General features: G+C 54.8%; 1 protein-coding gene across 3 annotated transcripts in view; it reads right to left on the bottom strand.

Moving 5' to 3' along the window:
* Nucleotides 1-17,703: 17,703 nt before the first annotated feature.
* Nucleotides 17,704-24,166, bottom strand: part of MAD1L1 (mitotic arrest deficient 1 like 1) — a 244,258-nt gene continuing 237,795 nt past the window's right edge. Inside the window, exon 4 of one of the 3 annotated variants that reach the window (XM_070362809.1) lies at nt 17,704-22,820. In XM_070362809.1, the coding sequence (XP_070218910.1) occupies nt 22,662-22,820 (159 nt within the window). In that variant the 3' untranslated portion in view covers nt 17,704-22,661. The remainder of the gene's footprint in view (nt 22,821-24,166) is intronic. The other 2 variants (XM_070362808.1, XM_070362807.1) reach the window with 2 other exon arrangements.

Below are 24,166 nucleotides of genomic sequence, written 5' to 3'. Positions count from 1 at the left end.
GCTGACCGGGGAGATCAAAGGCCGGGAAGTGGGTTCTCCTGCAGCCTCTGGGAACACAGCTGGGCCCCGCAAGGCCCTGTCCAGGCGGCCTGCCTGCGGCCCCGGGACGAGCCTGTCGCGCTGAGCCCTGATTCTGTGCTGTGTGTTACGGCAGCAGTGCACGTGCAGCCTCTGTGCTCCCAGTGCTCAGAGCGAACCTGCTTAAAGCCCGCAGGCGAGGACGCCAACTGTGGCCCGCCGTGGACGCGGGGTCTGGCCACCCGGGAGAGGTTCCCGGAATCCACTTTGCGCAGAGGACCCATGGGCTGAAGCCGCAGAGACTCCTTTCTCTATCCGGAGAAAGGGCAGAGGAAGCCCCGGCCTGGCCCGCCCGGCCCATCTGAAAGCGGGTGTTGGCAGTGTGGGTCCCCCCAGGCCCTGAGGGGGTCTGCTCCGGGGCTCCCCCAGTGCTCCCGGGTGTAGCCGCGTCCCCCATCCCCGCCCCCATCTTCCCACGGGCCTCTCCCTGCACCCTAAGGTCCCCTTCCTGTAGGGACCCCGGTCAGCTCACTTGTGACATCGAGACCCCTCTTCTTAATCCCACACATTCACAGGCAGTGGAGGCGGGACGCGACCTTCCTGCGGAAAGGGCTCAACCAGCAACATGCCTGAGGTGTTCAGGAAGCCGGAGGCAGAGACTGCGGAGAACCGAGACCCAGAGCGAGCTCAGCCCTGGGGGCACGGAGGGGGTCGGGGTGTTGCTGGAGCAGCCAGGGCCCTACGGCCACGAAAGCAGACGGACCCTAATTGGCTTTGCTGTCGACCTGAAACCCTCCACAGAGCACACGCCGCGCGCCCCGCGGCACCTGGTGCCCGGGTTCCCCGCGCAGTGCCGGGCAGTGGACCCGCCAGTGCTCCCAGGAGGGCCGCCTGCTGCCAGGGGAGGTCGGGGGGGCGCCTCCTGGAATGGACTTGGTGCCGGCCGTGTCCTCCCGGTGCTGATGCCAGTAATCCACCGTGCGGACGCATCCGGCCGGCCCACCGCTTCACCCACTGACGGGTACTGGCTTTCTGCTTTGTGTGCTTAAGAATGAAGCCTCCCAACAGAGGAACGGATAAAGCAGACAGGGCACACACAGAGAAGAATATTACACAGCCATAAAAAAGGGTAAAAGAAAGCCATCTGCAACAACACGGATGCAACCAGAGATTATCACGCTCAGTCAGAAACACAAGCATGGTATGATGTCGCCTGTATATGGAACCCAAAGGATGACCAAAAGGAACCTACGAACAGAAAGACTACTGGAAATAGAGAACAGGCTGGCGGTTGCAAGTGGCAGGAAGGGAGTGGTGGAGGAAGGGCTGGGAGCTCGGGGTCTGAAGATGCAAACTGGTGTATGTGTGTGGAGAAGCAACACACTCCTGCCCTGTAAACAGGGGAGCATATTCAATACCCTGTGATAAACCACAATGGAAAAGAGTGTGAAGAAGAAGACACACACACCTGACTGGGCTGCTCTGCTGTACGGCAGAAACTCACACGACTTGTAAATCAACCATCGCCAATGAAATTAAAAGGATGAAGCCTACCATCTCAGCCTGCCTATCAGTATTCCCGCTACTCTTCACAGATCTCGGGCGGTTGCGCTTCACACGCTCTTGGGAATTTTTCATCGCAATTGACGTGACAGATAGACTGTAGTTGCATCGACAGTGACGGTGACTATTCACTCCACAGCTGGGGTTCTGGCACCAGAACTCAGGATACACACTGTCTATCGGCTACCTGACTGGGGCCTCATGAGTCCCCAGATCTTTCTCTTTCTCCTCTAAGACTACCTGACGCATGCACAGCATAACACACACGTGTACCATCTGCTGCAGCACGCACCGGGCCGCCCGCGGCGCCCCGGCACCCACTCCTGCTCCCGTCCTCCGGGCCCGGGGCAGCCAGTCGGAGCTGATCTTCATTTTCATCACAATCACCTCTCCTATGGTTGTGGTACTTTCGTGTGTACCCTTGAGACAGTATTTAAAATTATTTTTAGACATAAAAATGACATCACAGTATGTTGATTCTTTGACAACTTTACTCCCCTTTTAAGACTCGTCCGTTGGCGTGTGTGACTGAGCTCCATTCACCCTGACCCCTGTGTTGTGGTCCGTGGCACAAAGACGCATCAGCAAGCTTCCTCACTCTTCTCGTCACCCCTTCTCCTCAGGACTGTCTGGCTCCTCCCGCCCCGTGACTTTCACACAAATTCTAGAATCGGTCTCTCAAGTTCCATGAAAACCCCAAGTGTGCCTCTAATGAGTTGCCACCATTAGTGATGCCAAGGTTTCGGGTGAAGGAAACTTTGTGTTTCTAGGGATTTTGTCATGAATGGCTGTTCCTTTCTGTCTTAAATGCCTTCCCTTCACCTCCTGAGGTGGGCGAAGAGTCTTCTCTTTCAGCACCATGGAGAAAGGCAGAGACCATCTTCCAGGGTCAAAGCTCCCTCTCACTGCAGGGATGCACCAGATTTGGTGAAATGCGACAGACTGTTCAGGCCGAGAGTTCACTAGAGAGCATCCTTGGGTCTCCTCTCCCGCACTGCCCTCTCCACCTGGGCATAAAGGTTTTCTGGCCTCATACTTCGAGCCAGGGAGTGACTGCTTTTCCTCTCTGGTCCCAGAGACCAGGAATCAAAGACTGGAATCATCTGTGCCTTGAAGGTTTTGCTAGAACTTGCCCATAAAACAGGCCGAGCCTCATTCTTATATTATGGGAAGATTTCTAAAATACTAATTCAATTTTCGTTGTTATTATAGCACAGTTCAGGTGGCAGCTTTTGAATCTGTTTTGGTAATACTCATTTCCTGGAAACTTGTCATTTCATCTATATGTTAAAATTTATTTGCAAAAAGGTTCATAATATTCCCTTATTAACTTTTAAATCTCTCTTGTCATCTGCAGTAATATCCCTTTCCCAAGTCTAATAGTTTTATTGGTGTTTTTCATCTTTGTGAAAGTTGATCAGTCTCATAAATAGTTACCAGCTGTATTAGTCTTTAAAAAACAACTTCATCTTTGTCATCTCTCCCCCTTCCATTTTAATTTTCTAGCTCATTAAATTCTTTTTTTTTTTTTAAATTTCCTTTCCATTCTCTTTGGATTTACTTTGTTGTTATTTTCTGGGGTTTTTTTGGCCATGTCATGCCACTTATGGCATCTTAGTTCCAGGACTGGCAGTGAAAGTGTGGAGTCCTAACCACTGAACCGCCAGGGAATCGCCACTGTTGGCTAACTTTTCAAGTCAGACACTTAATTCATTAATTTTCAGATTCTTTCTTCCAACATATGCATTTATGACCATAAATCACTCTAAGCAGCACACAGTATCACATTCATTACCGTCTTTGGTTTTTTCATTATTATTTCAGTTCAGTTCAGTTGCTCAGTTGTGTCCCACTCTTTGCAACCCCATGAATCGCAGCACGCCAGGCCTCCCTGTCCATCACCAACTCCCGGATTCACTCAGACTCATGTCCATCGAGTCAGTGATGCCATCCAGCCATCTCATCCTCTGTCGTCCCCTTCTCCTCCTGCCCCAATCCCTCCCAGCATCAGAGTCTTTTCCAATGAGTCAACTCTTCGCATGAGGTGGCCAAAGGACTGGAGTTTCAGCTTTAGCATCATTCCTTCCAAAGAAATCCCAGGGCTGATCTCCTTCAGAATGGACTGGTTGGATCTCCTTGCAGTCTAAGGGACTCTCAAGAGTCTTCTCCAACACCACAGTTCAAAAGCATCAATTCTTCAGCACTCAGCTTTCTTCACAGTCCAACTCTCACATCCATACATGACCACTGGAAAAACCACAGCCTTGACTAGACGGACCTTTGTTGGCAAAGTAATGTCTCTGCTTTTCAGTATGCTGTCTAGGTTGATCATAACTTTTCTTCCAAGGACCAAGCGTCTTTTAATTTCATGGCTGTGGTCACTATCTGCAGTGATTTTGGAGCCCAAAATAAAGTCTGACACTGGTTCCCCATCTATTTCCCATGAAGTGATGGGACCAGATGCCATGATCTTAGTTTTCTGAATGCTGAGTTTTAAGCCAACTTTTCCACTCTCCTCTTTCACCTTCATCAAGAGGCTTTTTAGTTTCTCTTCACTTTCTGCCATAAGCGTGGTGTCATCTGCATATCTGAGGTTATTGATATTTCTCCCGGCAATCTTGATTCCAGCTTGTCCTTCTTCCAGCCCAGCATTTCTCATGATGTACTCTGCATAGAAGTTAAATAAGCAGGGTGACGATATACAGCCTTGACATACTCCTTTTCCTATTTGGAACCAGTCTGTTGTTCCACGTCCAGTTCTAACTGTTGCTTCCTGACCTGCATACAGGTTTCTCAAGAGGCAGGTCAGATGGTCTGTTATGCCCATCTCTTTCAGAATTTTCCATAGTTGATTGTGATCCACACAGCCAAAGGCTTTGGCACAGTCAATAAAGCAGAAAGAGATGTTTTTCTGGAACTCTCTTGCCTTTTCCATGATCCAGCGGATGTTGGCAATTTGATCTCTGGTTCCTCTGCCTTTTCTAAAACCAGCTTGAACATCAGGAAGTTCACGGTTCACATATTGCTGAAGCCTGGCTTGGAGAATTTTGAGCATTACTTTACTAGTGTGTGAGATGAGTGCAATTGTGCGGTAGTTTGAGCATTCTTTGGCATTGCCTTTCTTTGGGATTGGAATGAAAACTGACCTTTTCTAGTCCTGTGGCCACTGCTGAGTTTTCCGAATTTGCTGGCATATTGAGTGCAGCACTTTCACAGCATCATCTTTCAGGATTTGGAATAGCTCAACTGGAATTCCATCACCTCCACTAGCTTTGTTCGTAGTGATGCCTTCTAAGGCCCACTTGAATTCACATTCCAGGATGTCTGGCTCTAGGTCAGTGATCACACCATTGTGATTATCTGAGTCATGAAGATCTTTTTTGTACAGTTCTTCTGTGTATTCTTGCCACCTCTTCTTAATATCTTCTGCTTCTGTTAGGTCCATACCATTTCTGTCCTTTATCGAGCCCATCTTCGCATGAAATGTTCCCTTGGTATCTCTGATTTTCTTGAAGAGATCGCTAGTCTTTCCCATTCTGTTGTTTTCCTCTCTTTCTTTGCATTGGTCTCTGAGGAAGGCTTTCTTATCTCTTCTTGCTATGCTTTGGAACTCTGCATTCAGATGTTTATATCTTTGCTTTTCTCCTTTGCTTTTCGCTTCTCTTCTTTTCACAGCTATTTGTAAGGCCTCCCCAGACAGCCATTTTGCATTTCTTTTCCATGGGGATGGTCTTGATCCCTGTCTCCTGTACAATGTCAAGAACCTCCGTCCATAGTTCATTAGGCACTCTATCTATCAGATCTAGTCCCTTAAATCTATTTCTCACCTCCACTGTATAATCATAAGGGATTTGATTCAGGTCATACCTGAATGGTCTATTGGTTTTCCCTACTTTCTTCAATTTCAGTCTGAATTTGGCAATAAGGAGTTCATGATCTCAGCCACAGTCAGCTCCTGGTCTTGTTTTTGCTGACTGTATAGAGCTTCTCCATCTTTGTCTGCAAAGAATATAATCCATCTGATTTCGGTGTTGACCATCTGGTGATGTCCATGTACAGTGTCTTCTCTTGTGTTGTTGGAAGAGAGTGTTTGTTATGACCAGTGCATTTTCTTGGCAAAACTCTATTAGTCTTTGCCTTGCTTCATTCTGTATTCCAAGGCCAAATTTGCCTGTTACTCCAGGTGTTTCTTAATTTCCTACTTTTGCATTCCAGTCCCCTATAATGAAAAGGACATCTTTTTTGGGTGTTAGTTCTAAAAGGTCTTGTAGGTCTTCATAGAACCGTTCAACTTCAGCTTCTTCAGCATTACTGGTTGGGGCATAGACTTGGATTACTGTGATACTGAATGGTTTGCCTTGGAAACGAACAGAGATCATTCTGTCGTTTTTGAGATTGCATCCAAGTACTGCATTTCGGACTCTTTTGTTGACCATGATGGCTACTCCATTTCTTCTGAGGGATTCCTGCCCGCAGTAGTAGATATAATGGTCATCTGAGTTAAAATCACCCATTCCAGTCCATTTTAGTTTGCTGATTCCTAGAATGTCGATGTTCACTCTCGCCATCTCTTGTTTGACCACTTCCAATTTGCCTTGATTCATGGACCTGACATTTCAGGTTCCTATGCAATATTGCTCTTTACAGCATCAGACCTTGCTTCTATCACCAGTCACATCCACAGCTGGGTATTGTTTTTGCTTTGGCTCCATCCCTTCATTCTTTCTGGAGTTATTTCTCCACTGATCTCCAGTAGCATATTGGGCACCTACTGACCTGGGGAGTTTCTCTTTCAGTATCCTATCATTTTGCCTTTTCATACTGTTCATGGGTTTCTCAAGGCAAGAATACTGAAGTGGTTTGCCATTCCCGTCTCCAGTGGACCACATTCTGTCAGATCTCTCCACCATGACCCGCCCATCTTGGGTTGCCCCACGGGCATGGCTTAGTTTCACTGAGTTAGACAAGGCTGTGGTCCTAGTGTGATTAGATTGACTAGTTTTCTGTGAGTATGGTTTCAGTGTGTCTGCCCTCTTGCAACACCTACCGTCCTACTTGGGTTTCTCTTACCCTGGACGTGGGGTATCTCTTCACGGCTGCTCCAGCCAACCGTAGCCGCTGTTCCTTACCTTGGACGAGGGGTATCTCCTCACTGCCGCCCCTCCTGACCCTGAACATGGAATAGCTCCTCTAGGCCGTCCTGCGCCCGAGAAGCCACCGCTCCTTGGAGGTGGGGTTGTTCCTCCCGGCCGCCGCCCCTGGCCTCGGACGTGGGGTAGGAACTCTCGGCCGCAGCCCCTGACCTCCGACGTGGGGCAGCTCCTCCTGGATGCCGTCTCTGACCTCCGACGTGGGGTAGCTCCTCCTGGATGCCGTCTCTGACCTCGGACGTGGGGCAGCTCCTCCTGGATGCCGTCTCTGACCTCCGACGTGGGGCAGCTCCTCCTGGATGCCGTCTCTGACCTCCGACGTGGGGCAGCTCCTCCTGGATGCCGTCTCTGACCTTGGACGTGGGGCAGCTCCTCTCGGCCTCTTGGCATTTAGCGCGGGCGGCTCTGACTGGCGCACTTAGCGCAGCTGAGGAGCTACCCCACGTCCGAGGTCAGGGCAGTGGCCGAGAGCGCCAGGCTGCAATGACGCAGGAACGGCCATTATTATTTAGCCCTGCGTATTTTAAAATTTCCATTACGAGACTTTCTTTTTAACCCATATACCATTACAAGTATGCTTTTTAAATTTCCAGATGACTTTCAGGAGTGTGAGCCCCGATTTTCACTCGTTCCCTGCCTACTTGTGCTATGATCAGAGAACGTGCTTTCTGTGCTTCAACCCGTCTGTCTGCTGAGACTGGATTTATGACCTAATGCAGCCAATCTTATCATGTTCCTTGCACACTTAAAAAGAAAGTATATTCCCCAATTACTGCATGCAGAGTTCTATAAAAATCTCGTAGATCAAATTTGTTCCTTTTGTTGTTCACATCTTCTAAATCCTTACTGATATTTATCTGCTTGTTCTGTCCATTATGCCGCTGGGTTTGTCAATTACCCCGTGTAGCTCTGCAACTTGTTTTCTTGATGTTAATAAAATATGTCACGCTAACAGGTCCATTCAAGTTCAGAATCTCTGTGTACTTTGAGTTCCCAAACTGCATTCCTCTGCAGTTGATGATTAACCCTTCCACCCAAACGTTACTCCCTTTCTTGCTCCACACCTGTTCCCTCCAGATTGAGGATTAGGAGGGGAAAAGGCGGGACTGAAGCCGAGCAGGACGCTATGGAACTTCCTGGGACAGCCCCAGGCCCTGTCCTCCACCTGCCTCTGGTTTGTAGGAGAGCGGTGGTCTCCCAGGCCTGCCCAGGTCTCAGACGGCAGCCAGACAGGTAAAGACCAGGGAATGTGCAGACGCAGAAACAAAGCTGGGCTGCTGCGCCCAGAGCCGGCGCCCACTGAGATGACAAAGCAGCCCGAGTCACTGAGCCACCAGTTCCCTGAGAGGTATGGGGAGAAGTCGGACACGTGCCTGAGTTGTCTTTATAGGAAGCAGACCCGGCCCCCCGTGTGCAAACGGCTGACCACAAGCACAGAGACCCCAGACCACGTGAGACCAGAAGATGGGCGGACGCCAAGCAACCCGAGACTCGTGTGGGAGGCGCCCTCGGGCCGCGGCCTCTGCACCGCAGGCCTGGAAACCTGTCTCCTGCCCTCGGACAGCAGGCCTCCATCTGTCTTCCCAGGTCACCAGCCTCCGGAATAAAGCGACGTGTCCCTTCCACCAACACCTGTGTCTTTAGGGACTGAGTTTTGTTTGTTATCTGGGGTTTTCCTTTCTTGGATGCTTTGTGAGTTTAAAGATCCGTATGGTCACCTGTATCTTATATAAACACGTGAATGAATGCACGCTTGACACTGAGTGTGGAAACTCTCCGCGGCCTGGTGTGGCGGTGCTCCTTCAGAGGTGTGTTAGCTTCAGGCAGGTCCCTGGGGCACTACAGGGCCACTTCAGACACCATCTGGCACTTTGCCGTCTGGGGTCTTACAGAGCGTACAACTCTGAGGTCCAACCCCACGGCAGAGCTGGCCCGAGCGGTTCCCAGGGCTGAGGCTTGGGAGAGGGCAGCCCTGGCTGCATCCTGACGTCAGGCAGGGCTCTGACCCACCCCACCCGCATCCCGGGCTTGGTGCCCTTGCCCCTCTGGGCACAGGACAGCCATGTCAGAGCCTTTTGGCCCCGGGGCCCTGCACCTCTCCACTCCCACTCCTGTGTTTCCTGGGTCCCAGAACCCCCTCTTATTACAGGCTCGCCCTCACCTTGCCCGGCAGGGAGTCAGCTCGGGTCTCAAGCAGCACCTCTGGGGAGGCTCTCTCCGTTAGAGCCCCGGCCCGGAGCCTGACTCAGAGCGTCCGCTGTGGGGCCCGAGTCTGCATTCCATTTCCATCGGGGCCTCAGCTGAGACCCACGCGGCTCCCGCACGGGCCGCACCTGGAGTGCGGCCCCTCCCGGCGTCCCCGCCGGCGGCTTCCAGCCAGGCCGAGGTGCCCGCCCTGATGGACGGCGGCGCAGAGACCTGTAGACCCTGCACGGGCACAGACCTGGCCGCCCTGTTAGAGCGCACGACACCGCCTTCGTGCCTTAGTGCTGGTTTCCAAGGTCAGCTTCAGGGTCTACACATGTCACTAATAAGCTTTTTAATATAACTTGCTTTTCATTTATTCTTTTTTTTTTTTTTTTTAAGGTATGTTCAGATGTCTTTCCAAGTTCTTGGCTTTTATTGTTTTTTGTTCAACAATGGAATCCTCTAATCCGATAGTGTTCTCTCCCCTTGCAGTCTTAGCTGAATCTCATAATTAAACATCTGACATTCTCTTCATCATTATAGAATTTAAGTGCAGTTTTTTATTTCCTTTTTGACTCGAGGCTTATTTAAGAATATTTCAAAACTCTAATTATAAAATGCTTATTAAACAGAAGTTATATACTGCACTGCATTTTGAGAATACAGTCCAGATACAAATACTGATATTCTTTGTTGTATTTCAACAGATTGTCAATCTTTCCAAATGCCACACGGGACTGAAGAATTCTATTCTCTGCCTGGATGAAAAGTGATGAGAACATACTTGTCTCCTCAGCAAACCCCAGTCATCACAGCGTCTCCTAGAGTGAGCCCCGAGCCCCCAGCTTTCTGCCTCGAGAAGGGGTCCAGCCCGTGACGCTGGACGGCCAGGCGGTCAGAGTTGGGAAGCGCAGACGCCAAGGGCACCCACTGCTCCTGGCTCCCCAGGGCCTGCGCGGCTGCCCAGACTGTACCTGAGGGGGCTGGGCCACATGCCCCAGGCCTGCCTGGCTGCCACTGCCCAGAGCGCTGCTCTGCTTTCCAGGGGCCATGGAGCAGACCTTGCCCAAAAAACCAGCCAACTCTCCTTCCCCGTGGGGAGCCCCACCTTCCTCAGGGAGGCCTGAGCCCCCTAGTCTGTCCTACTCCCCTGAGCCCTCCGGCCCCTCTAGTTCTCTCCCCACCTTGCCAGAGCCTCCCCTGACCTCCTCTACTTTTTCTATGTCACACTTCCCCTGCTTAGACAACGGTGTGGTTTCTGTCTGGTAGATCCACATCAGAACTTGAAAAATAAAAGCAAATTAACCCCAAAGTAAGCAGCAGGAAGCAGAAATTTTTTTAAAAGAGCCGAAATGAGCGAACGTGAACGAAGAAAAACAACAGAGAAAAAAATCAATGGAATGAAAACCTGCTTCTTTGAAAAGGTCAATAAAATTAACAAATCTTTAGTCTAAGGAGGAAGAGGAACAGGAGCAGGAGAAATAGTAAGTTTCAAACATCATAAAGGAGGGAAGGGACATGTCACAGCCCTGCAGACTTCTAAGGGGACGTTACACACCACTTTATCCTCCTAAATTCTATAACCGAGACTACCACACTTCTTGAGAGATACAAACCACCGAAGCTCATTCTAGGGAAAATGAACTGGACAGTCCTGTGTCTGTTAAAGAAACGCGATATACGCTAACAGACATGGCAGAGGTGGGACTCCAGGCCTCGACGGCTTCCCTGGTGAATCCCACCAAACATTCAAGGGGGAATACAGGCTCAGAGGTAACGAATCCACCTGCAATGCAGGCAACGCCGGCTCGATCCCTGGGTGGGGAATCCTCCAGAGGAGGAAGTGGCACCCCACTCCAGCATTCTTGCCTGGAGAATCCCATGGACAGAGGAGCCTGGTGGGCTACAGTCCACGGGGTCGCAAAGAGTCGGACACGGCTGAGCATAAGAAGCTTTCTTCCCACACACTTTCAGAAGCAGGAAGAGCAAGAATCACTTCACACTCGTATTATGAGGTCACTGTTACTCTGGTAACAAAATGAAAGACACCCAAGAAAATTTCAGAATATGCCCCGTTAAGGTAGAGTCAAAAATCCTCTTTAAAAAAGTCCAGCAAGCTGAATGCAGGGATGTCTAAAAATGTCTAGTGTATCATGACCACGTGGGCTGGCCCCAGGAATCAAAGGTTGCTTCAACGCTTAAAAAAAAAAAAAAGTTATTTACCATATCAACAGAGCAGAAGAGGAAAACCATATGGTTACCTCAACAGAAATGAAAAAAGAGCAAAAATACCACAACTTTCCATAATAAAAAGCTCCAAAAATCATGGATAGCACAATACTTTCTTAACTCAAACAAGGGTATCAAAGTAACTTACAGGTAACATCATATCAACGGTGAACTGCTGCCCGCCTTATAAACAAAGTAAGATCACCCACAACCACTGTTTCTACCGAATGCCGTGCGGTAAATCCTGGCTAATGCAATGAGGCAAGACATAGCAAAAAGGATGAAAATCAGATATGAGGAAGTGAACAGTCTTTATTTGAGGACACTACTGTGAGAATAGCAAATCCAAAATAATCCACAAATTATGAGAATCGATAATGAATTTAGTGAAACTTACTAGACACCTCATCTCAAGGCTTAGCAGAGATGTACAGTGATTCAGAGCATGTGGAACCGGGGATGAGCAGAGCAGGCAGCGCCCCTGGCTGACGGCACAGGCGGAGGCGGAGGCCGCACTTTCCAGGCACGGGTTCCAGAGTAACGGGCACTCAACCAAGACATGACTCCCGACCCCACACCATACGTAAACTAACCTGAGGTAGGCCGTGTGCACAAGCATAAAAGTGAATCACAAAGTCTCTAGAAGAAAATAGAGAAGAACGCCCCATTCCCTTGGGCTGGACAAAGCTGACTGAAAAAAATGCAGAAAGCACTAACCGTTAAAAAATGATAAACGAGATAATTAAAACTGCAAACTTTTCTTCATCAGGACACACTATTAAGAAAATAAATAGGCAAGCCCGCAGTCTGGGGAGACATTATTTGTAACACATGTCTGACAAGGAATTCACACTCAGAATGTCCCACAAACCAGTAAGAAAAAGGAAAACAACCGGATTTTAAAACGGGCGGAAAGACAACTCTCGAGTTCTTCGTCCTGCCTGGAAGGAGCCTAGAGTCGTCACTCTGTCCTGTGACAAGCAGACACCAGCACCTCCCAGAGCGGAGGCCACCGGAGAGACGCCAGCCCAGCGCAGAGCATCGCAACTCAGCACAGAGAAAGCCTAATCCTACCCCGGCCGCCGGGCTGGGCAGGGAGCCTGGGCTGCAACTGACCTGGAGTGGGGTGCATGTGGACCCGTCCACGGGGTGGAGACTCCAGGGTCCCTGACCCGGGTCCCCGCACTGTGGGAGCTCCTCCAGCTCCTCACAGTGAATGTCAGCTAAGATCCCCTTCTGCTTCCTGCCGCGTGGGGGGCGGGGAATGGAACCCTCTAGAACCCTTAACGAGGCCGCAGTCAGAGAGTACTCGTTAGGACGAAAGGGGGAAAGAGGCCGGACACCCGGGGCCCGGGAGCTAGACTAAGGCCGAGTCTGGGTGCCCAGGACCTGTAGGCATCAGTTAGGTCCCAACAAAGTGGCCAAACCAGAAAGCTGCTGCCTCTGGGGGACGAGGAGGAGGCTGGCCGAGAAGGGGAAACAGGGATGTTCTGGAACTACGCCGACTCTGCGTGCTCTGGGGCTTCACATGTGTATGCGGTCGTCACTGAAGGGTGACATTTCAGGGGTGACTCGGACTTTGGAGAAAAGAAACTGCAGACACAGAGGGAACCCTAGTTAACCTCACAGACGCTGAACTATGCAGCGAGAAGGGTGCTGACGTCTGTGCTTTACTCTCAAATGCATCAAGAAGTAAGGACGGATGGAATGGTGGGTGCGTAGAGATGCAGCAGACCAAACACAGTAAAATACTAATGGGAGAATCGAGGCGGCCTGCGTATGCGTTCACTGTACGATTCTTTCATCTCCGCTAAATGCTTTTCCATAATAAGAAGCTGGGAAGAGGAGCCCCTGGCAGCAACATGGTCGGGTGTGTTACACACAAGACTGAGCAGAAGCCAGACACCGAAGGACACCACTCAAGTTCAAGAACAGGCAAACTGGCGGCAGGAGTGGGAAGTCACTTTGGGTTGGGGGAGGGCATGACTGGGAGCGGGCCCGTGATGGTTTCTGATGTCCTGGCAGCATTTCGTGTGTGTGCTGGAAACCCGGAGAATTCAGTGAATTTACTGAGAATGCATTTGTGCCTCTTTATTCATATTTGTTATGCTTCAATAAAAATGTCCATGACAAAATCTCCCAGGGAAAGGCGGAGAAACTGGAACTTTCTCTCCCTGAAGAAAGGCTCTGCTGGTAACACGACAGCCGGTAACTGTGGTTGTCCGTGTACAACCCCGTGTTATGTGATGTGTGAATCTGTGTGATTATGGACAGCAGGTAATGTACACACACAAGTTTATTCGGTGTGTAAGAAAAAGAACACATGCAGCAAAGAGAAGTATTCTCTTTTAAGAAACCAAAAGGCTTACTACAAGAACACAGAAGGCCCCTTCTGGCCCCTTCCATCCCCTGACCTTGCTGTGTGAGCAGTTCAGTAATTAAGACACTTTGGCATTAATCCTGCGATAGACTTAGTGACCCAGGAGAAGAGGCGAGACCCAGGAGCAGACCTACTGGTTCATGGAACCTGATTTATGACAGCGGAGGCGGGGGGGAAGACCCCCCCCCCCCCGGGCGAGAGGAGACCATTTAACAAACGCTACCAAGACAATTAGTTATTCATGTGGAAAAAATGAAATTGGATTTCTGTCTCAAGCCATAAATAAAAATCAGTTGTGGAAGACAAAGTGGGGGATCATCTTTACGACCTCACCTAGGCGGGAAGCCTGCTGAGACACGACACAAACATGCCAGGTGTCAAAGAGCAGATGGATAAACACGGCGACGCGGACACCGAGAACTCTGCTCATCAAAGCCAGAGAGGGGGTAAAAGTCAGTAACGGAGTGGGAGGGGACGATGCTAGACATAAACCAGCAAAGGGGTAATGTCAGGGTGTAAAAACTGGTAAGAAAAAGAGCCACAGAAAAGCGGGTAAGGGATGGAAGCCAGCTTCTCAGTGACAGACACGGGCAAAGATGCCCACTCTTCTGCTAGCTGGAGAAGCGAGTGAAGACCCCCGAGTTGCCACACCTGTGAGACCACCGCTGGGGATGCAGTTTTCCTGCTGGTAGAACGCAAATGGCTCCGGGCTCTTTGGAAAATAATTAGGCTTCATCTTGTAAAACGGAGAGTTTGCAGACGCCATGACCCGCAGCTCCGCTTCTCGTTAAATTCTAAAGAAATGTTTGCTTCTGAGCCCAAGGAGAGGAGCTCGGTTGTTCACAGCACATTGCTTTTAGAAGCAAAACACTGGAAACGGTCCAAACGTCCGTTTGACGGGTGAATGGAAAAGTACATTTTCGGGGTGTATTTATGCAATGGAATTTTACAGCCAATGCAGACGAACCTTAGAAGCACTGTGTTGAGTGGGGAAAGCTGCGTTGATCACCAATAGGCACGAAAGCCACACCAGACCACACGTCGTGCAGCGTGACCTGAGCGGCGGACTGAGTGAGCCGGCGGGTGCACTCCAAACCCAGGGTGCAGGGGAGGGGCCGGAGCGCTTCCCCGCATCACCGTGAGCATGTGGGGCGGGGGTCCCCGAGGTGCACGCCCCCGTGAACTATTTCCTGGCCTGTGTCACATACTGCATGGCCAAATTAATGACACACACAGGTGGAACCTTGCAAACACCCAAGCATCGTGAATAGCACGTGCCTCGTGCGTTCACTTTCAAGAGGAACGGTTAACGTTCATTCAGTGCAAGACTGAAGGTGGGAGGAGAAGGGGCGACAGAGGACAAGATGGTTGGGTGGCATCACCCACTCGATGGACATGAGTCTGAGCAAGCTCCGGGAGCTGGCGACAGACGGGGAAGCCTGGTGGCCGCAGTCCACGGGGTCGCAAAGAGTCGGACACGGCTGAGCGACTGGACTTAGCGTAATACACAGACTTACAGAAACAGATGTGGTTCCACTTAAGCCGACTTGTGTGCTTACTGCCGGGCCGTTCCCTGTGGACTGGAGTCCAGTTTGCCGGGCCTTTGAGGAGGACTCTAAGGTGGGCGGGCTTTCTGAGGCCAGAAACCTGGGGGTGTTTGCTTTGCTTTATAGCACAAAACCCCACTCCGTGAACTCGAACTCCCAGCTCAGAACCGTCCTCCCCTAGAACCCTGGGTTTGGTCTGCTGCCTCCTGGCATCGGGTTTCCCCCCATGGGGCCCACCTTCTGGCCTAGATGCTCCAGGAAACTGCACGTTCCTCCTGGGAGCCGGCCGTGTCCCCATGGCGGACAGGACATCCCCTCCCGCCCAGGGTCTCCCCTAGGGAGCCCTCACCCGCCCCCTCGGAGCCTCGCTGCCTGTTCCGGTCTCCCCTCCCGCCTCCAGCAGCGTCCCTGACCTGCTCCTGCCTTTCCACGTCTGAAAGCCCGACCTCTCCCACCCCTTCTACAGCCCTTCCTGTTCCCCTTGAGCAGCAGGCTGCCTGAGACTGGAGTCCTGAAGCTAGAAGAGGGCTCCCGGGGGCCCTCGGGGGGCTGAGCCCCAGCGCCGCCCACGGAGGAGCCTGTCCTGTCCCGGCTCCGCCCTTCGCGGGTGGCCAGGGACCAACTCACTAATCTTAGCAATCTATTAAGCATCTTTCTCTAAATATTTAAACACTCGTGCAATTAATGAATCCCCATTAAAAAATTAACCAAGGAAACTTGCCAGATATTTAGGTATTGATTATGAACTTTAATCAAACGCGTCTAAATGTTTAATGAAAACCAGACGCTAAATATACAGATCTGCTTAGGCTGCTTCGTGCGCCTTCCTAACTAGGTAAGCCCTACCGCGGTGGGCTGAACGGCCCCAAATGCAGACGTCCTCACCCACACAGGCCTTCGGGGGGTGGCGGAGGTGAACCAGCTCCCGCGGGTGGGGGGCCTTCTGAGAAGTTGGGGCACACGAGCCGGGCAGGTCTCAACCAGCCCCGCCGGCACCAGGTCTGGGGGAACCGGCGCCTGTTTGAGCCGCGCTGTCTGCGGGGTGTTGTTATGGCACAAGGGCTTCAGAGAGGGGGGCTCGGGGGCCCGAGAGGCCGGCAGGCAAACACGCCCGGGCAGGAAGGAGGGAGCCCGCGGTGCGCCCACGCGGCTCCGGCCCGCCCGCAGCCCTGCCCTGCGGTCACTCGCGCCCGTCTGAGTCCTTCGCGCGCCCCTGAAGCGGGTCGCGGGCATGACTGGGCCCCCGTCACCCGGGACTACCTGCTGCCTCTCCGCACGTCGTCGTCTGCGGGCTGGACTCTGGCTCCTGTCTGGCGTCATCCGTCCTGAGGGGCGCGGGCACGTGGCTGCGGCGGAAGCGCGTGGCCTTGCGGCGAGGAGGCCAAGGGGCGCGCGCACTGACGACCCACGCAGCACGCCACGCACGCCACGCACATCGCGCACGCACACCACATGCACGCACACGCACACCGTTCGTACAGACATGTACACCATGCAGGCACACGCACCCGCACACTGCGCATGCGTACGTTCCCCGTGCGCACGCACGCCCGCGGGAGCGGGCCAGAAGACAGCTGTCAGCCTTGCGCAGGGACTGCCTGTGGGTGATGGGTAGTAAGTGACTTTCACTTTCTTCCCAGACTTTCCCACATTCTCCAAATATTTGACAATGACTGGTTGTGAATGTTACAAGGAAAAGAAAACACTCAGATGTGTTTGTTTTTAAGTAAAACCTACCAGCTGCGTCTTCGGGGTGGCTGCTGTGAAGGCCGTGGGCCGGACCCATGCGCGGACCTCTGGTCTCGGGACACGTGGCGCCAGGAAGTGGCTCAGCAGCGGGTCTTGGGCCACCTGCCCGGCCAGGCTGGGCCCCTCTGGCCCCCCCGGGCCCTCCCATCCTCGGGCCAGCTTGGAAGGGGTTAAGATGCTCCACCAATGCAAATTAGGTTTAATTAATCCTTTTCATCAGTTGCAAATATACCTTCTGACCCTATTAAAAACATGAATATGCAAATGCAGACCTTTTTTAATTCTCATTTTCAAGGACTTGGTGTTGGGGTTTGATTAAGTGAATTCCGTTAACAGCCTGTAAACCTGGTGGAAAAGTAAATTTCCATTTTAAGTTTGAAACAAAAAAGCCACGAAGGCTGCTGGTAATTGAGCTAATTATAGTGTCACACTACAGGCCACACGTGGAGCCCACGCGGGAGGGGCCCCGGGGGCGGCTTTCAGGGGCCCACAGCTGGTTCTGCTGTCCGGCCATTTTCCCCACGTGGAGACTGAGGCTCAGGTAGGGGCGGAACCTGGAGTCCAGGCCAGGGAGTGTGCGCTGCCTGGGCCTGGCTCATGCGAAGCGGGGGCGCCCCAGAGGGGAGCCCTGAAGGAGCCTGGACCCAGGTGTGCACTGCGGTCGTGCGGGGGCCGAGCCCCACGGCTCTGCCCACGTCTCCAGGAGCTCCAGGTTCCCTGCTGGGACAGCCACTTCTCTCATCAATCGGACACCATGGCTCCCTGGCAGTACCGCCGGATGCCCGGGACCCTCGCCATCCGGGCGCTGTCCGCGGTGCTGGAGAGCCGTGGCAGGGCGGCATACTGGTGGCCTTTGCGCATGCGCCACTGAGACCACGGCTGGTTGGAACCCAGGTGGGCTGCAGGGGTAAAACACGAGCTGGGTTTCCAAGACTCAGTGCCAAGAGATGGTCAAGTGACTCTCACTAATTTATATGTATATAATTTAGAGAACTCGTATTTTAAAGTTGATATAACTGACATATTGGTTTCAACAACAGGATGATTCAATGTTTGTATATACTGCAAAACTAATTTTCATATTGACTCCATGTTGAAATAAAATTTTGGCTATATTAGGTTAAATACATTCATCAACATTTCACCTGCTTTTTAAATGTGGTTACTAAGAATTTCAAGTCACATACGTGTGTGGCTTGCATGTTATTTCTGTCGTCAGGGCGGCTCTACAAGGTCTGGAGAAGGCACTGACGTGGATGGAAACATGTATACATGTAATATGCATACACTGCAAGTGAAACACGCAAAAGGAAATGTCAGGTGGCATTATTAAGTGCCACAGGAAGGATACAGAGGCTCTGGCACGAATCGGCTCAGGGCCCCCCGCCACCCCCCCTAACAACGAACCACAGTCTGGCTGGCTTCAGCATCAGGCGGTTTTCTCATAGTCCTGGAGGCTGGGCGTCTGAGATCCAGCTGTGGTGCAGGGCTCATTCCTCCAGAAGCCTCTGTCCTCAGCCTGCAGACGGCCGACTTCTCCTCCCGTCCTCGCATGGTCGTCCCCGGTGGCTCTGTGTCCCCTCCTCTCCTCTTACAAGGACACCAGTCCTACGGGATTAGGGCCCAGCCTAAACCCTGGTTTTAACTCAGTCACCTCTTGAAAGGCTCAGTCTCCAAACAAGTCATACTGTGAGGTACAGAGGTAGGAACTCAACAGATGAATCTGGGGGACAGCTCCGTCCACAAGGGCGGACGAGGTGGTGAGATTCCGGGAAGAAACCCCCGCTGGGAGGATGCCGGGGAAGACCAGGGCTGGCGTGTCTGAGGCTTGCCATGGGGTCCAGTTCTCAGATATATTAACCAGTTGGGAAAAACCCCAAACCTTCTGCTCACTCTGGAAAATCTGGGGCCATGAACAGGGTGGGGACTGGAACCACAAGAAGGACTCGGGCAAGACTTGTTAATTTGGACCTGGAAACTCGTTCTTGTTTGTTTTGCCATCTGCTTGTTTTTAGATGACCACCATGGCTCAGAAGTACGGAAGTTCTGAGAGAGGCTGTCGATTTCACTCTAAAATGAGAATCTGGTGTTTCTCTAGGTTATTGCTTTCAATAAAACTCCTTAAGTGTTTTGGAAATAACAGCAACAAAAATCCAGTGAAATACATCAGTAGATGCTTTTATGGAAAATTTCCAAGACAATTGTTAAGTGAGAAAAAAAAATTCAAGCTGAAGCACAACCCAGTTATTCTAAAAGCACAGAGAAGCCCAGTGAGACTGAACGCCGCCCTGTGTGTGAGGTGTGTGCGGCCACCGCAGGTGGACGAGCTGCGGGCTTTCTTACACTTGACCTTTCTGCTGCCGAGGGCGTTTCTTTACGCACTGGAAGTGCGTCAGCGGCGAGCAGCTGAAGACACGGAGAATGAGAAGAAAACCAGAACCACAAGCGGACAGGCCACAGGGCGCTGGCCCCCGTGCTGTGTGGCTTTGGGTGAGGCCCTGCCCCTCTCTGGGCCCGAAGCAGGAATTTAAGCAGCTTGGTAAAGCCAGTGGTCCTCACTGTGCACGCACATGCAGGTACACACGTGACAGCCCTCCATGCACACAGAGCACACGTGACGGTCACACGCACACACGTCCACTCACGCAGCCTTGCATGTGGGCCCGTGCACACACCGCTGCCCGTCCTGCTCTGGACCTGAGTCGCCCCTCTGAGGCTGCCTGGGGATAGATGCCTGGCCATTCATTTGGCCCTGGCGTCCTGGTGACTCTGAACCGAGAGAGAAGCAGGCCACGTTTGACCCAGAAGCAGGGGTCATGAGGGCAGCTGACCCTGCCAGGAGGGCCAGGCCTGAAGGACATGCATGTGGCCCGAGGTGGGTTCAGGCCCTTTCCGAACCTCCGCCTCCTCCTTTGATGAGATCCAGCCTGCAGGATCATCGTGGATGGGAGTCAGCTCACAGGCGGGACGGAGCTTTGCACACTGGGATGTTCCCATCGGGGCGGGGAGGGGAGAGCCTACGAGACTGGAACGGGGTCGCGTCACACGCTGACTCTGACCCAGCGGGCCCCGGCGTTTCCAACCAACCCCCGGGTGACGCGCTGGCTGTGGTCCACACCGGGGTCACACTCATCTCAAGCTTGAACCAGGCGCACACAGAGGGACAGGGACCACACTGCCCGCTGGCGAGCTGAGCTGGCAGCCCTGCTGCCCAGTCCCGGGGGTCCCCAGGGGCCCGGCAGGGGGCGCCCTCCTCCCTGGGAGCCCGGGGGACGCTGGAAGGAGCCTGGTGCACACCAAACCCCATTCTGTCCTGGCAATTACGGCTTATCGCTGTCGCACTAATCCCTTAAAATTAGTCATTAGCGGCTTAACGTCTTGGCATCAGTGCCCACTAACGAGCTGGTGGCAGAGGGGGTCTGCCAGAACCAGACCCTTCTGGGGTCCGGCTCCCCATGCGAGTGAGCTCGGAACCCTCGGCCGGCAGTGGTGCAGGGAGCGGGCAAGCTTGGTGGCCGGTGACCCAGTCGGCTGGGAGGATACCAGAGGCCTCTGTGCCCCGTCCTGCTCAGACGCATGCCTGGGGGTGGGTCAGCTCCTTCTGCCTTTTGGGGGACAGAAATCTCATAACTGAGCATAAGCGCTGTGAACCTGGGGCTGGCCCCAAGCCGGGGATCTTCTCACTGTGGACAAAGCTGGGGAGCCCAGGGCAGTGGGGAGCCCGGGGCGGTGGGGAGCCCGGGGCAGCGGGGAGCCCAGGGCCGGGTGCTCACGTGAGGCTGGACTCGGGGGAGGCTTAGCTGCTGGGCACGCCCTGTCCTGCGGAGATGCGGCCGGTCCTGGCTCCACCGGGAGACGTTCTCCCTGGGGGCCGACTCGCGGGAGGTGATGGCAGGAGTGGATGGGCAGTGCCGGGCGACCCAGCGCACGAGGCGCAGGCTGGGGCTGAGCAGGCCCCTGGCCCCTGGGGCTCAGCACAAATGTGACCGCAGCCTCCCAGCCTGACTCACATGCTCCCAACCCTCCAGCGCCTTTTCTGCTGAGACTGCAGGAGCTTAGTTCTGGCTGTGTGACGGAGACCACCACCCTAGGGAGTGCCCACCTGGCCTGCACACCCCGTGTGGCCCGCGGTGACCCCCGGGCACAGGCCAAGTGCCTCAGCCCTGGCCGGCGTTACAGGACTGTCTGGCCAGCATGACCCTCTTCCTGCCCCTGCCCCGCAGACCCCAGAACCTGCCCCGCGGGGGAGCCGGCCCTAGTGAGCGCCCTCTGTAGGCGGGGACGTGCTGGTGTACACGGGGCCTCACAGGGCACTTTAGGGGCTAATGATTGTGCATCAGGTTCTGACTTGAGCATTTTATTACCATTGGCAGCATCTGGTCTCAGCGATTCACCCGGGAGGGAGGTCAGGCCCAGGCCTCAGCCTCTTCCATGCCTGGGCTCAGCCCAGCTCTCTAGGAGGCTCTCCATGGGGTGAGGGGGCTCAGGACGGGGCAGTCAGAGCTTGGTCCCCAGACCCCAGCCTGCGGGACCTTGCCCCCTGTGAAGCGGCAGGAAGTCAGCATCGAGGGTTTGGGGCTCCTGAGGGGAGGCAGGAGGGGGCCCACAGGCCTCGGAACCCCAGCCCAGCTGCCTGAGGAGGGTCGCATAGCCAAGGGGGACACCGGGCGCTGCGCTGATGCGTCTGGGGCCCCAGGGAGCCGGGGGTGTGGGGAGCGGAAACCCCGCAGATGTCTGCCAGCCTTGTTATGCAGGGGCCCCACCCCTCGATGGCTCAGCAGTGCTGCTTCTGTCCCAGAGCTGCGACCACAGTCAGGCACAAAGCTGCACTCTCCACCCCCGAGAGCTGGCGCTGGGGTGCTCGGCTGTGCGTGAGGCACCCGGAGCATCTGACGGGAGGGGAGCGGCACGCCCCAGCTGGACCAGAGTCCAGTTCGGAGCAGCCGGGGCCCTGGGAAGCCAGTCCACGCGCCAGGCTGCGGCCTTCTCATCTGAGAAGAGAGAACAGTAACTCCCAGGCTCAGTGTGGCCGGATGAGCTGGGGGCTCCGGGTTCCAGCAGGAGGGCCTGGGCCGACCTCACGGTGACCCTGGGCCGGGCCGGGCTGCGTCTGTCCGAGGCACACAGTCAAGGTCTGAGCTCCAGAGCCGACAGTGACGGGCTGGAGCGCAGAGCAGGGTCGGGCGGCCCCAGCTCCGCCGGCCGTGCCCGCCTCCCTGGTGGTGACCTGAGAACCCGCTGTGGGCAGTGCCTGAGGTGAGTCTGTGGTCACGGGCTGGCCCACAGGGCAGAGGGCCCCAGCCCTGGGGCTCAGATGCACACACAGTGAGGGGCTGGGGTGCTGAGGGGACCTTTATTTCATGAGAGCTGGGACTTCGCAGGCACCCAGGCTCACCTGCCTGGTCCCAGCCAGGCCGGGCTGGAGCAGGCTGTGGCGAGAGGGCACCGTGGGGAGCTGGCCACAGAATCCCCCTCCACCTGCACTGCAGGACGGGGGATGAGGAGGTGGGCAAGGAGGTGGGCCTGCCCTGCAGAGCGGGCATGGGCTCAGGGCTCAGGGGGGACCACCCTGAGCTGCTTAACCCCCCGACCCGGCCAGAGGTGCACTCCTGGGCCCTGAGCTTGGGTGAGGTGCCTGGCGGGGTGCAGGGTGATGCTCAGGAGTCCCCACCAGGCCAGGAGGCTCGACGCCCCGTCGGGGCAGAGGCTGGGCCAGGCCTGGGGGGCCGGGCAGGGGTGGGTGGGGCCTGACGGCTGGCGGGGGCTGGGACCCCAAGGAACAGACAGCGGGGCTCCTGCCGGCCGCCCGTTCCCCACTCCGAGGCCGGGGGCTGGGGTCTAGGCCACCGTCTGGCGGCTGAAGAGGTCGAGGGTCAGGGCGCTGAGGAAGGCAGGGATGCTGTCCTGCCGCAGCAGATGCAGCTCGATGAGCCCTGGCACCGTCCGCGAGAACGCCGTCTCCAGCAGCTGCATCTTGGTGCCCGAGGGGCCTGCGGCCTGCGGGGGACACGGAGATGCATCAGCAGGTGCGGGTCCTGGCAGACAACCCCCCCACTGCAAGACCCCAGGTCCAGACGCAGACAGGCCGCCTGGCCGTCGCCCACGTCCAGGCATGGCCCCACGGGCGAGGCTGAGCCTCAGGCCTCACGGGCAGGGTCTCACCCCTTCTCTAGGGTCCAGAAGCAGATAGGCATCTGGATTCCAGCTCTCCAGCTCCCCCAGGTCAGCCCACCTGGCACCCCTGCCCTCAGCCCCCACCCTCGTGAGGACACTCGGAGCCGGGCGTGAGGGCCCCGTCTGGCCACACGCAGTCTGAGGCAGGTCTCACTCACGGGCTGTGCCCAGTGAGGAGGGGATGGCCGAGAGGCCGCAGAGCAGGGCCTCCCTCACCCACCGCCCTCGGGCCGGCTGCACGGCAAGGGCAGGGTCTCTGCGAGGAAGCCTCTGGAGCCCACCCACCCACCCGTCCAGGCTCAGATCCCGTCCTTTCTGGCTGTGAGGCTTCTGGCAGAAGTGGAGGGGCTCCCAGCTGAGGGTGTGCTGGGGGCCACCCCTCCTGGAGGGCTTCCTGCAGGCGGCAGGTGGGGGCCAGGCGTCCTGGAGAACCCAAGGGGTTGATTCCTTCCACGCTTCTTTATCTAAACGTCAGCTCAAGTTGCGGAAGTACCAGGAAAGAAGACGGGCCCCCTCTAAATGCTGGATGCCACAGGGCAGGGCCCCCAGACTAGCCGGTCAGCCCCTCACACGTGAGCTCAGAGACATCTCGGGGCTAGCTGGGGTCACTAGGCAGGTCTGAGCAGGGCCAACCCGGGTGCTCAGCTACTGGGGGTGGACGGAGGCCCAAAGGTGCCCGAACACTCGGGCAGGGCTCACGTGACCGCTCCCTCCCACAGGCAGCGCCCAGGGGCAGGCGGAGGCTGCCTGCTGGGGTCTGGGAGAGCTGGGGGCGCAGGCGTGGGCAGAGGCCGTCAAGGGTCAGACAGGGTCCTGTGGCCTGCAGCCCTGTTCCTCGAGGCAGGGCTGCTGGTGGGGCAGCTCGGGGGGGCGGGAGGGCAGGGGGGTGGTGGCCACCGAGGGTGGGCCCCCTTCCCCAGCGGAGCGGCCACCTGCCCAGCCTGCCCACCTGACCCAGTCAGCTCCACCCCTGCCCATAGCACGCTGGCCGCCACTCCGTTTGGAGAATCCAGGGCTGGGATACCCTGGTGACACGCAACCCTCTGGAGAGCCCTCCTTCCCAGGCAGCTCCTTCTGACCCCAAACCCGCCTGCCAGCTGAACCCCAGCTCTGCCTTGGTCTGTGGGCGCCCGCCCCACCAGTCCTGTAACAGCCACCAGAAAGCTGCC

This window comes from Bos mutus, chromosome 25 (assembly GCF_027580195.1).
Source record: "Bos mutus isolate GX-2022 chromosome 25, NWIPB_WYAK_1.1, whole genome shotgun sequence".
Classification (NCBI taxonomy): Eukaryota; Metazoa; Chordata; class Mammalia; order Artiodactyla; family Bovidae; genus Bos; species Bos mutus.
The sequence above is the reverse complement of the archived record's forward strand: the minus strand, read 5'-3'. Positions and strand labels throughout refer to the sequence as shown.